At 48.5% G+C, this 12309-nt stretch overlaps 1 protein-coding gene across 2 annotated transcripts in view; it reads right to left on the bottom strand.

The window, feature by feature from the left end:
- Window positions 1-12309, bottom strand: part of LOC142574256 (uncharacterized) — a 157047-nt gene that overhangs the window by 68929 nt on the left and 75809 nt on the right. For both annotated transcript variants that reach the window (XM_075683384.1, XM_075683385.1), the window contains one exon: window positions 5742-5789. In XM_075683384.1, the coding sequence (XP_075539499.1) occupies window positions 5742-5789 (48 nt within the window). The remainder of the gene's footprint in view (window positions 1-5741; window positions 5790-12309) is intronic.

Genomic DNA, 12309 nt, shown 5'->3' with positions numbered 1-12309 from the left:
AGAGCAGAACAGAGGTAGGGCGGTCGGCTATAATTAAACGCGCAGTACACATTTCAAGAACCAGCACGCCGCCGTCGGCCAGACGAAGCACTCGGGCAGCTGCTGGGGTGAGAACCTTCTTTAAACGTCTACGTAGGCTAGCACGTATCACAGATTCGTGGGCTCCAGTGTCGACGAGTGCTTGGACAGGTACGCCGTCTATTTTAACGCCTATTATGGCACTTCCACACTGAGACATTCGGCGTCTGGAACGGCGCACAGTTCGGGGTAAACCATTTCGGCGGCGGGGAAATCAGCCGCAATAGCCCTTTCCGTGCCGATCGCTCCCGGACCGATTTTCGCGGCAGCTGCCGCCGGATTCCCTCACCGCGAACTAATCGGAGCACGTCTCAGCAATTCGAAAGATGGCGGCCAAGCTCGACGCGCTCGTCATATCGCAGTCTTCGAACGCGTGGCGACATCAGAAATGCTCATCGAATTGGTGCATAACTGCCCCGGCCTTTTCGAGAAGTACCACGCGAAACACAAGGTCTAAGTGACCTGACCAGGTGGCGTGACCAATCTACGCGCGCTCTTGCAAAGCAGGACGAACCCACCAACGCCGGTGGCGTCATCTCTTCGGCGAATGCTCCTGCGCGTCACGCATCGCCAGAAATGCGCTTGCCAGCAGGCCTAGCAGTACTGCCTCTTCTTGCTCAGGGTTCATCATTGCCTTTCCAAGCAATGGTGGATACGCGCAAAATTGACGCGCAATGGTAGAGACGCGCTTGCTTGGAGGTTAGCACTTTATGGGACAGATGGCACTGTAGCTCGTTCCGGCAGCGCGGTGCGCAAGCCGTGTGAACGATGCGATTTTCAGTGGCAGGAGAATTCCATTCGCTGTAGACGCCGGATTCCTCAATGTGAACGTGCCATTACATTTCTCCTTCTGGGCGCAGACACAGGATTTGCTGCTGTAGTGGGCAATGCAGCATCACCTCCGAGGGATGCATTTCTTAGTTTTCCGAAAGGGTGCGGCAAGACGCCACAGGGGACGATAGGCGACGTGGCTGCGGCGAACGGGAAGATGGACGAAGTGTTTGTGGTGAACGAGACTTGTGTCTGCGCGGCGATGGTGAGCGACTGCACGATGTGTTCCTAGCAGAGTTGTCGGTGCTGTTGGACTCGGCGGTGGAGGAACCAATGCAGGCATTTGCATCAAAACGGCTCAGGTTGGTGGGCGTGCGAGGTGTTCAGGGCCCCGAGTTGAGACAGTTCGGGCGACATGGCCAATGCGGCGACAGGTGAAATAGATCGGCTGGTCGTCCGCAGTTCTCCACTCAGTCAGGTCGCGATAACGCGGAGAAAAGCGTCAGTGTGGAGCGGAAATAGTAGAAGGGCGTTCGTTAGCTCTGGGATTGGCGACAGCACATACAGAATGTAAGCCAATTTTTCAAGTTCCTGGCGAACGATGGCTTATACGAGAGGAACGTAAAAAATGGTAGCAGCAGGGCTACGCGAACAGAAAGCTGCGGGCGCCATCGCATCCAGTTCACGTCGAACGATTCGCACCACGTCCTCTGATGGCGATGCATGCTGCTCTGCGGGTTGATCTTCACACATCGACGCTGCGGCAGTATTGGGAAGTCTGGCGAATGGGTGTAAGACGCGTTGCCTTTGCCCTGCTCGAATTGTCGGCACTCTTTAATGATAGCATCAACTGTAGAGCAGCTTTTGCACATGGTCAGATTAAAGGCGTCGTCAGCAATGCCCTTAAGCCCGTGCTCGACCTTCTCAGCTTCTGTCATGTCGTGATCGGCTTTATGACAAAGTTTCAGCACGTCCTGGATGTAGGAGACATAGGACTCCGTGGGGAATTCGGCACGGGAGGCCAGTTCCTGCTTTGCGGCAATATTACGGCTGGCTGGCTTGCCAAACAATTCTGTCAACTTCTATTTCCGTTGGTCCCAGTTGGTTAGCTCCTCTTCATGGCTTTCGTACCATACTTTTGCCGTGCCTCTAGGTAGAATAACAGGTTAGCTAGCATTAGCGTTCGGTCCCATCTGTTGATTCCACTCAGCGCGCTCGTACATAGCCGACGTCGGCGCCATCGGTCCCACTGAAAGTTCCAGGATCCTTGTGTTGCACAGCGACACAACCGAAGGTGACAGTGACGTAGCATGCGTCGGTGACGTAGGAGGCGGCAACGACGTTCTTCCCGCGTGCTCATCGTCATTCATAGTACGGACGGTGATGCCACGTCTACTGCCGAGCGCCGTTTCCAGCCGTGGTACCCCGCACCTCCAACCAATATGTTAGGGGGTGTTGCGAGTATAGAAAGACTATATTTACAATATATATACAGGCTGAGTCAGAGTAGTAAAGACGGCTAACCAACAACAACACACAGCAGCCAGCGTCTCTGATCTTCTTCGTACTCTCTGTTCTTTCATCCTTCCGTAACAATATCAACATTTTTTCACATGCGCCAAAGCATCCATGTCAAGACACTAAAGCTTGCAAAAGTAACTACATTCTTATTTCTTTTTCTACTTTGACTTTTATTCGCGAGGACCACATTGAGCCAATTCAATTTTCTTCTTCTCGATACCAGCGGGGACAGGTAGCAACGCGTTCGCTTGAGCGCAACCTCTCCGGAAACTCTTGTCTCGGCAGTGTAGGACACCTAGCAGTACGCGTATGGTTCTCTGTGGACCAGGGGTCTCACGTTTTCTTCAACATTCCTTCGGCAGGTGCCAAAAGTAGGCATTCGATTGTGGTCAAGATCCTTTCCTTCGCGTTTCTTCATTTCGGTTACTCCGCCCCACGAAAGTAAGAAAAAAACACTGTTGCGGCGCAGCGAATCATAGCGTGGTGAGAGTTCGATTTTGTTACTTCTTTTGCGGAAAGTAATGGGCCACACGAAGCTTCAGCTGCCAGATACTCACATTATAATAATGCGATAGCCATTATGTCGACACTCCAGGCGCATTCCTGCCGTTGCCGTCATGTTTCGTATAAAGTCCAAGGGCGATAACATCCTCACCACACGCCGCATGCTGTTTCATGTGAGTAAAACCTCAGGATGGAAGCGAGGGATGGGTGAGCCGACAATCGCGGCTCAGTCTTGTGTGCGCAAGGGAAAAAAGCGGGCAGGAAGCGCGCCGCCTTCCGCTGCGCCCGATACATTGGGGGGATCGGAAGGAGGGGGTGGGGGGCCTTAGGATTCTGTGATCTGTGAATCTGTGATTGCCAAACATATTTATTTGCCTTGTTTGACGCATTATATACATTGACTTTTTCTTAGGTACGTAGATATCTTAAAGACTTATACGTATATTTAAATACCTTGTTGCGAGGTTTTGTGCATGCGAGCAGTAAACTTTGTTTCCAGCGACACTTTCTTGCCCCTAGCTGTATCTTCGCATTTGTGTATTCCATTGTATAATCGCATTTTTAATGTATCAGAGCGAGTCAAATGAAAGTCAGCCAACCCACCCTGCGCAATAATGGTTCGGTCCATTATCTGCGAGGCATGCGCGTAGCACGCAGGCATCTCTAATTTATAAAAGTGACACGCAGCTGTGAGGATAAATGTTCTTTTATGCTCTCATGCAGTGGATTGAACATGGTTGCGTGATGCACTGACACTCAAAAAGTTGAACAGCGTGGTGTCGTGAGGTTTTTGACAGATGAAGGTGGTTTCCTAAAAGAAATTAGTCGCCGTACGGCTGCCGTGTACATTGAACAGTGCATTTCATTGGCCACTGTGAAGCGTTGGAGCAAACCGTTCAATGAAGCACGTGAAAGTTGCAAAGAGGATCCAGGACCGAGACAAAGCCACCATGCAATCATCCCCAACACAATTACAAAGGTTGATGAGCTGATTAGACAATAACGGGGGATAAGCATCGATGAACTGGCAGAGCGCATGAACATCAGTCACGGTTGACATCATAATTCATTAACATCTCGATTATCGGCTCTTGTGCGCGCAATGCATGCCCAAGGTTTTAAACCACCGCCAGAAGACGGAGAAGTTCGGCACTGCTTTGACTCATCTGGTCCGGTATCATAATGAGGGTGACGACTTCTTGTCTGCAGTTGTGACCGGGAACGAATCATGGTGCTGCTACTACGAACCTGAAACACGATGACAAAGCTTACAGTGGAACCATTCCAATTCACCACACCCAAAGAAAGCAAATTTTGTCTTTTCCGCCGGAAAGGTGTTGTTGACTTTTTCTTTTCGATCCTCAGGGGCCATTACTGATAGAAGTTACTGAACCTGGAGAGACTATCAATCGTTTACAATATTGTGAAACGCCGGGTCGGCTGCGTGTCGCAATTAAGAATAAACGACGTGGAAGATTGACGAATTGGTCATCTTGCTCCGCGACATTGCCCGTGCCCACGTCGCTGATGTGGTTAATATAAAACTGGCAAACTTCAAGTGGGAAACGCTGCAACATCCGCCATACAGCCCATACCTGTCGCTGTGCGACTTCCTCATTTCGGGGCAATTGAAAAAAATTACTCAAGGAAACCAGATTCCTGTCGGACGATGACGTGAAAGAGTCAGTTACAGACTTTTTGAAGCAGCAATCCAAGGAGTTTTATGAGACGGGAATCACCCGACTCGTTAGTCAGTCGCGCAAATGTGTAAATCCTCATGGAGACTACTTTTAAAGAAAGTACCCCGTTTGCCATATATGCGCATCGGCTCACTTTCATTTCACTCGCCCTCGTATATTTTGCATAACTCCTGCTTTTTATATGTGCTCTCTGTTGCGACTATAATTTTGGTGCAATTGCTCACAATACATGGCCGGTGACAGCTGCTCCTCAGCAATATATTCGAACAAATGATAGCATCATTGACAGGTTTCCCTAGCCGTTCTATATGTACAAAAATGTAAACAAAGTTCTTCACTGAGAAAGGTTCATTAGAACATTTGTCCTCAAATTGTTAATTTCATGGCCTTTACATTTTTCCTATCAGCGGCATGCACTGCTTTGCTGGTTTCTAACTTAGATAGTTCTAAAGTTCGTGCGGTATTTTGTTTACTTATAAACTAGACAAAAACATGGAAGCATTGATATCAGTTATTTTTCGGACACAATTTTTTAGACATACGAGTGTATTTATTTATGAAAAAATACATATTTTACTTGTCTCAATTTAAAGTCCAAGAATTCGTTTGCAGCATCTTTCGCAATGGCAAAGCAGTAATTATTCATGTATTTGATCCTTCTACAAGTTCTATAAGGAGGAGGCAGAGCTGCAACGTTAGCCCTCCCTGCCACCCCCCCCCCCGGACGACATTTTTGGCTACGCCACTGCTAACGTTGTCTTGAATGCTTAGTACCCAATTGATTTTGATCTGTAAATGGCAGGTTTTATAGATGGCAGTCTTCCTATTTACGCATATTCAATAACACCCGTTCAACTATGACTATCTGCATGTATTTTTTAGTTTTCTCGTATAGAGTGGTTATATACTGCGAATGTCACAAACTCCCTTCACACAAGTAGCGCAGTGATATTCAATGAATTTTGGATCAGAAGTTGGCGCAAGTGAAAATATGCGAACTTAACAATTTTCTAGCTGCATTCAGTATGGCACAGCTTGATAAACGTAGTAGTGTATGTAGCGAGGGCGATTGAGTGGTATGAAGGTTACAAGCGCTAAAAACGCAAGAATTCTCTCCAGTACATTTAAATCACCGATTGCTGAGAACATTAATAATGATTATCTTACCCTTGTACATCACTGCCTTTTCTATATGCGTCGTGTTCCTTTGCTCCCCTAAGTGAGAAATGAAAAAGAAGGCAGAATTAAACTAAGAGAAAAAGACAGTAGAAACGGTTTCATAGTTTGTCATTTGGTAATGACAAAAGAAAGAAATACAGGCAAATGCAACCCGATTTCAAATCTAAATAACGTGCAGCTTGTTTGAGCTAGAAAGGTAGCAGCAGTAGCAGATGACACGAGCACAGCCTTGTCGTTTGTAGCTATAGGCTGCTTTCGTCACGAGGAAGAAGGCGATGTATGATGCTTGTCGAGGAAATAAAGTTGGTAAGAGGTGTTTGCGCAAGAAAGTATCACATATAACTAAAAGACATTACGGCATAACTCATCTCACAATTACTGCCGCTGGTAATGCGATAAGCATTCGAAGTTACGTTTATTTAACATCTGTAGCGGTCATTCTGAGACAGACAGACAGACAGACAGACAGACAGACAGACAGACAGACAGACAGACAGACAGACAGACAGACAGACAGACAGACAGACAGACAGACAGACAGACAGACAGACAGACAGACAGACAGACAGACAGACAGACAGACAGACAGTAGTGAACACTGCCTGAAGGTAGGCGTGAAGAAGAAAAATAATGCTAATCGCATTTTACTTTTAGGGTTTCATAAGCCTTGTGCCACAGTGGCCGTCGTGTTGTGGAAAATTATCCAAGCTTGGGCATACACGCAGCGGTCCATGTTGTCTATATATGTCGATAAACGTCTCCGGCGAGGAAACCACGACGAACGGCAATCCCCGTGTAAGAGAAAATAAAGCTTCACTTCCAGAAAAGGAGTTGACACACCCATCTCACGGATGCAGAAGACGACGACGAAGTTCGAAGGAGGCTTGTGGGCTTTTATGGGTCCGTCTTTTTCGAAACTTCCGAACCTTTTTGGTCACTTAGTGGTGCAAACTTGATATCATCGAATCCGTGAAGAAGAGCAAATTCAGCGGATACCTGATTTTGAGGTGGGCCACCCCTTTTTTGGACTTTATTGAAAATTTTGTGCTCACGCCATGCTGGCCGAGAGCTAGCGTCTGGTAGACCTAGCGCTGCATGGCAGCAATGCACGTTGAAGGGGAAGTGCTCCTGGCGGAGGACTTTACTGAAGACCTGGGATGGCGGACAGTGTCCAGCCGAAAATCTAGAGCTACGACGGGACCTCGATTGGGTGATGGCGGTTCGCCAAGCGAGATGCCTGAACGACGGGGCGTAGGTGAATGGCGCGGAGGCTTGGCAATCAAAAATCGTATTGTGAAGGCGTCGCGCATGCGACCGATGCCACAAGAACGCATCAAAATAGTCATTCGCCCACGGGGTGGACTGAATTTGGAGAAAGTTAGCTCTACAGCGGTGGGCAAGGCAATCGTAGAGGCGGCAGGCCTCAGTATTGCGCAGATTAGGGAGGTTGTTATTTGCCCTAACTTTATGTAAAATATCTCGGTGGCTAGTACACCAGAAAGCAGCAACGCTGAACGATATGTGAGACTCAGGTCAATCAGAGTGGCAGACAAGGATTTTGAAATCAGTGCGTACGAGACGGCCCCACAAACTACGTGTAAGGGGGTCATTCGCAATGTAGACGTTATGGATGCCCCCGCGACACTTGAGCGGAACATTGTTAACGATCGCAATCCGCTGGCTATGGCGGTCGAACGAATCAAAAACACAGGATCAGTTATTGTTTTCGACGGGTTAAAAGCGCCCAATTTCGTCAGATATGGGCCAACTCTGGTCCGGTGCTTCCTGTATCAAAAGCAGTTGGCTATATGTGATGTGTGTGGCAAGCTTGGACATCGGGCGGATGTCTGTGCGGTGCCCGATTGTGTTGAATGCCGAGGATGCGGGGCTCGGAACCCTGAAGAGGATCACAACTTTGTGCCTTGTTGCAAGCTTTGTGGCGGACGACACCTGACCACGGTTAAACAATGCAGACAACGATACCAGCTTCCCTACGTCGTGCGTGTTCGACGACAGGAGAGAGCCAGGGTTGAGCTAATGGTCAAACAGGAGGCAGCCGAGATGGTGCAGCTGGTGTGCGCCCGCCAACGCTCTAAAGGACGCTCGCGCTCTAGGAGCCGCTCCAGGTCGAGGCAGCGGCCATCGTCTGGGACTCCAACGACCAGGAGCCGATCCGTTTCTAGGGAGGCGTGCTTGCGCTTTCCTGCAGCTGGTGGAGGCGGCGGCGCAGCTGGAAGCCGGACCACCTGGGCTGACAAGGTCAAGGGCGGCATCAGCGCCGGCCGAGCGCGCGAGCAGCGCCAGGAGCATGCGGATGGTAATAGGGATAGGGACAGGATTGCGCAATTGGAGAGAGAGCATCATAGCTTAAAATCAGCCATTGACGGGCTTATTAAAGATATAGCTGAACTTAGGAACGGCTTACCTTCCGGTAAAAGCCATAGCTTCGGAAACATGATGACTCGGTTGAGGTACCAAGGTCTCAGGAGGTCGCAGAAGTGAACATTGCGGACGAGGAGACGCCTGCTCCAAAAAAGAGGGCCCTATCCTCAACCGTGCGGATTCAGGGCAAAGTCGGTTCCGAGCTTAAAGCAATGATGGCGACATTGCAAGAAAATGTAAATGAGATCATTAGTAGACTGGAGCGGATAGAAGAACGGGAAAGTATCACGGATCAGAGATTAGGCAAAATTGAAATATATCTAAACGAGACGGTGGTCCCTGTTATGGAGCGGGAGTGCACTCGGCCGCTAGCCCAGCAGGGTAAGTCGCCGAGTGGACTTGAGCTCAAAACTAGTTCACCAAATTTCCGTGGTCAAGATGGCTCTATTAAATCGTTCATTTAGCATTTGGCAGTGGAATTGCAGAAGGTTCAATCATAAGAGGGCGTCTCTGCAGCAGTTTGTTAGAACGCATGGTGTGAAACCTCAAGTTATCATGTTACAGGAAACAATGACGTCTAACGTGACCTTAACGGATTTCAAAGCAGAAGTTAAGAATAATGAACAGGGCAGAGGACTCGCTACTCTTATTAATAGGAGGTTGGCGTATATTAGACATGAGCTTCACATGGCGGATTGCAAGATGGAATATATTATAGTGGAGGTAATTTTAGGTCGTCAAAGGTCATGCAAGGGGAGCGTTTACCTGCTTAACCTGTACAGTAGCCCCCGGGACACGAAGCAGAGTTTCAAATCTCTCTTTACCAAGGCAACCAACCTGACTAAGGATGCACCGTTGCTTATTGGAGGGGACTTCAATGCACCATATCATGTGTGTAAGTATGTTAATAGCACTATTAGAGGGGAGAGACTATGGCAGCAGGCACTAGACTTGAATTTAACTCTGATTACGGACCTTTCCTATCCCACCAGATGTGGCACGTCGACATGTAGAGATGCGACACCTGATCTCACTTTTGTTCGGGGGGTGATGGATTCGTCCTGGCCCATTTCTAATATATATTGTGGTAGCGATTATTACACACTTATGATTACTTTGGTAGTGGCTAATAAAAAGGAGCGCACATTCAAGATGGTTGACTGGGATGCATTTAGGAAACGAAGAGCGCAGAGAATCGAAGTTGAGGGAAATGAGTTGACCTTGGAACAGTGGACTAGTCAGCTTAAAAGTGACGTTGAGGCGTCCATTAAAGAGGTTCAGACCAATATTGACACGGAACACATGGATAGTCGCCTGGCACATTTGTTGGAAGCGAAGCAGTCGATGTTAGCGAGATGGAAGGGTCAGAAATTGAATAGATAGTTTAGAAAGCGTATAGCAGTGGCTAATCAGGAAATTGAAAACCATTGTCGGGTACTGTGCAAGGAGCAATGGGATGAAGTATGCAATTCTACTGATGGTCGAATTAAGAGGGGAGGTGCCTGGAGATTGCTCAGACATTTACTAGATGAGGCAAACACTAAATCTAATCAGAGGACTGTGATAGGTAAGCTGGTTCAGCAGGCGTGTCGAGACTCCACGGAGCAGGAGTTGCTAAAGGATTTGGCTGAGAAATACCTTCCGTTGAAGACCTGGCATGATACACCTGACGTGATTTTGGAATATAGTGGGGACGAAAATGCAGCAATGGATGAGGAATTCACTGAAAGTGATATAAGGATGGCGCTGCAGAATCCTAATGGTCGACCGGCATCAGCACCGGATGGCGTTACGAATAAAATGTTACGGAATTTAGACGACGGGTCAATTGAGTTCCTTACGCGGGAGATCAATCGCCGATGGAAGGAAGGCTCTTTCCCGGATGAGTGGAAACTTGCAACTACTGTACTGATGCCCAAACCAGGAAAGGCCATAGGGCTTGAAAATCTCAGACCCATTTCCCTGACATCGTGTTTGGGGAAAGTCGCTCAGCATGTCATTTTAAATAGGCTACCGCGTTATGTTGAGGGCAATGGGGTCTTTCCGCACTCGATGATAAAATTTCGGCCTGGCCTCTCGACTCAGGATGCTATGATCAGGATTAAGCATCAGCTCTTTGACCGGCGGACAAGGGACACTAAGGCACTAATTGGACTTGATGTGGAAAAAGCTTTCGATGAAATCCGACATTCTTTCATTCTACGGGTGCTATCGGACTTGAATATGGGGCAGCGGCTTTTCCATTTTGTCAAGGCTTTCTTTATGGATAGAAGGACATGTCTCAGGTTTGGGGAGATAAAGTCGGAAGTCTTTAAATTTGGTTGCTGTGGTGCTCCGCAGGGATTCGTACTCTCGCCTATGTTATTCAATCTGGCGATGTCTAAGTTGGCTAATACACTGGACACTGTCCAGGATATTGTCTATTCTATCTACGCGGATGACATTACTATATGGAGTGTCGGTGGTAGCGATGGAGAGCTTGAGGCTAGGCTGCAGAAGGTGGTAACGCTTACGGAGGAGTATCAGGCCTGATGGGGCTCAAATGCTCCACTAAAAAGTCGAAATTGTTGATCTTCAAATCTAAGAAGCTACGTCGCAGCCCGAAGGGTTGGGTACCGGAAGTTGAGCCTTACATTAGAATTCATACTAGGGAAGGGTGGGTGATACCCAAAGTTGCAGCAATGAGGGTCCTGGATTTTGTACTTGAAGCGAATGCATCGAATATTAGAACCATTCAGCGTATTACCAAGAAGACGGAGGAGGCCATAAGACTTATAAGAAGGATCTCTAATAGCCATCGAGGTTTAGGAGGAGAAGGTGCAATGCGCTTAGTTCACGCACTTATTATGTGTCATTTCTCGTATGTGGCAGCTATGCTAAATTGGAATAGGAGGGAGAAAATAAACTGGAAGCATTAATCAGAAAAGCCGTCAAGCCTGCGCTTGGTCTTTCTAAGACTACGTCAAACGATATGTTGTTACGACTGGCTTTGCATAATACTTTAGATGAAATTGCCGAGGCTCAGCGTACTGCACAGAGGGAGCGGTTGCTAAGTACGCCAGCGGGTAGGTATATTGTAGTGTCAGTTGAAGAATCAGTGGCTGTGTCGCACGATAGGGCGCCCCTACACGAGTTGAACTTGAACCTTAGGGCAAATATCATGGTTCGTCCATTTCCGCGGAATGTGCACCCCATGCACAATGTAGGGAGGCGGGTCGCGAGAGCTAGGGCTCTGTTGCGAGAGGCAAAGGATCAGGAGGAGCAGTCTGCGTTTGTTGACGCCGGATGGATTAATGGTAAAAATGCTTAATCGGTGGTGGTGGTGGCGGTAGATGGCAAAGGGAGCGTTAGAAATGCTGCTTGCATTTATGCCAAAGATCCGGGGGTTGCCGAACAGGTGGCTATTGCTCTAGCACTAATTGATTCAAGAAGTGTTTTGGTGTTTAGTGACTCGCGATCTGCAATTAAAGCCTTCTCGAGAGGACTTGTTGCGGAACCGGCTAACAGACTGCTGCACGGTAGGGACATCACTTCGCATACAGTTACTTGATTCCCGGCGCACATGGGGACAGTGGAGGGATCCCCGCGTAACCTCAACGAGCTGGCGCACAGGGAGGCACGAGGATTAGTGTGCCGTGTACTTCATGAAGGGGCTGGATCTCCAGCTCCTGAGTACAGGGACCAACTGTTAACCTACAAGGAAATCACCAAGCACTATTACTTAGGGCGCAGGACATTCCCGTTGCCACACTCTAAATTAAATAGGCCACAGGCGGTTACATTAAGGCTTCTGCAGACACGAACGTACCCTAACCCGGTCATCATGAATAAAATTAATGCGGACTGCGGGGTTCCAGTCTATTGTAATAAGTGTGGGGTTTGCTCGATTTAGAACACATGCTTTGGCGCTGCTTGGCGTTGGCCGGTGATGGTTCTCGAGGTGAACAGTGGTGGCAGCGGATGCTGCACAGTGAAGTGCTGGCGGACCAACTCAGGGCTGTCCAGAGGGCCCGTGTGACGGCCGAGGGGCTCGGCCTCTCTGTACCGACGTGGGCGCGGCCCGCATCAGTCCCAGACTGATCCCTCAGGACCTAAATGAAGTTCTTCATACCATACCTATATCACGACGTTGTCCACTTAATGCATTTGGCATTGAATCAATATAGCGGCGCAA

The sequence above is a fragment of the Dermacentor variabilis genome, chromosome 3 (genome assembly GCF_050947875.1).
Source record: "Dermacentor variabilis isolate Ectoservices chromosome 3, ASM5094787v1, whole genome shotgun sequence".
Lineage (NCBI taxonomy): Eukaryota > Metazoa > Arthropoda > Arachnida > Ixodida > Ixodidae > Dermacentor > Dermacentor variabilis.
Note: the sequence above shows the minus strand (reverse complement) of the source record. Positions and strands in the feature narration are given on the sequence as shown.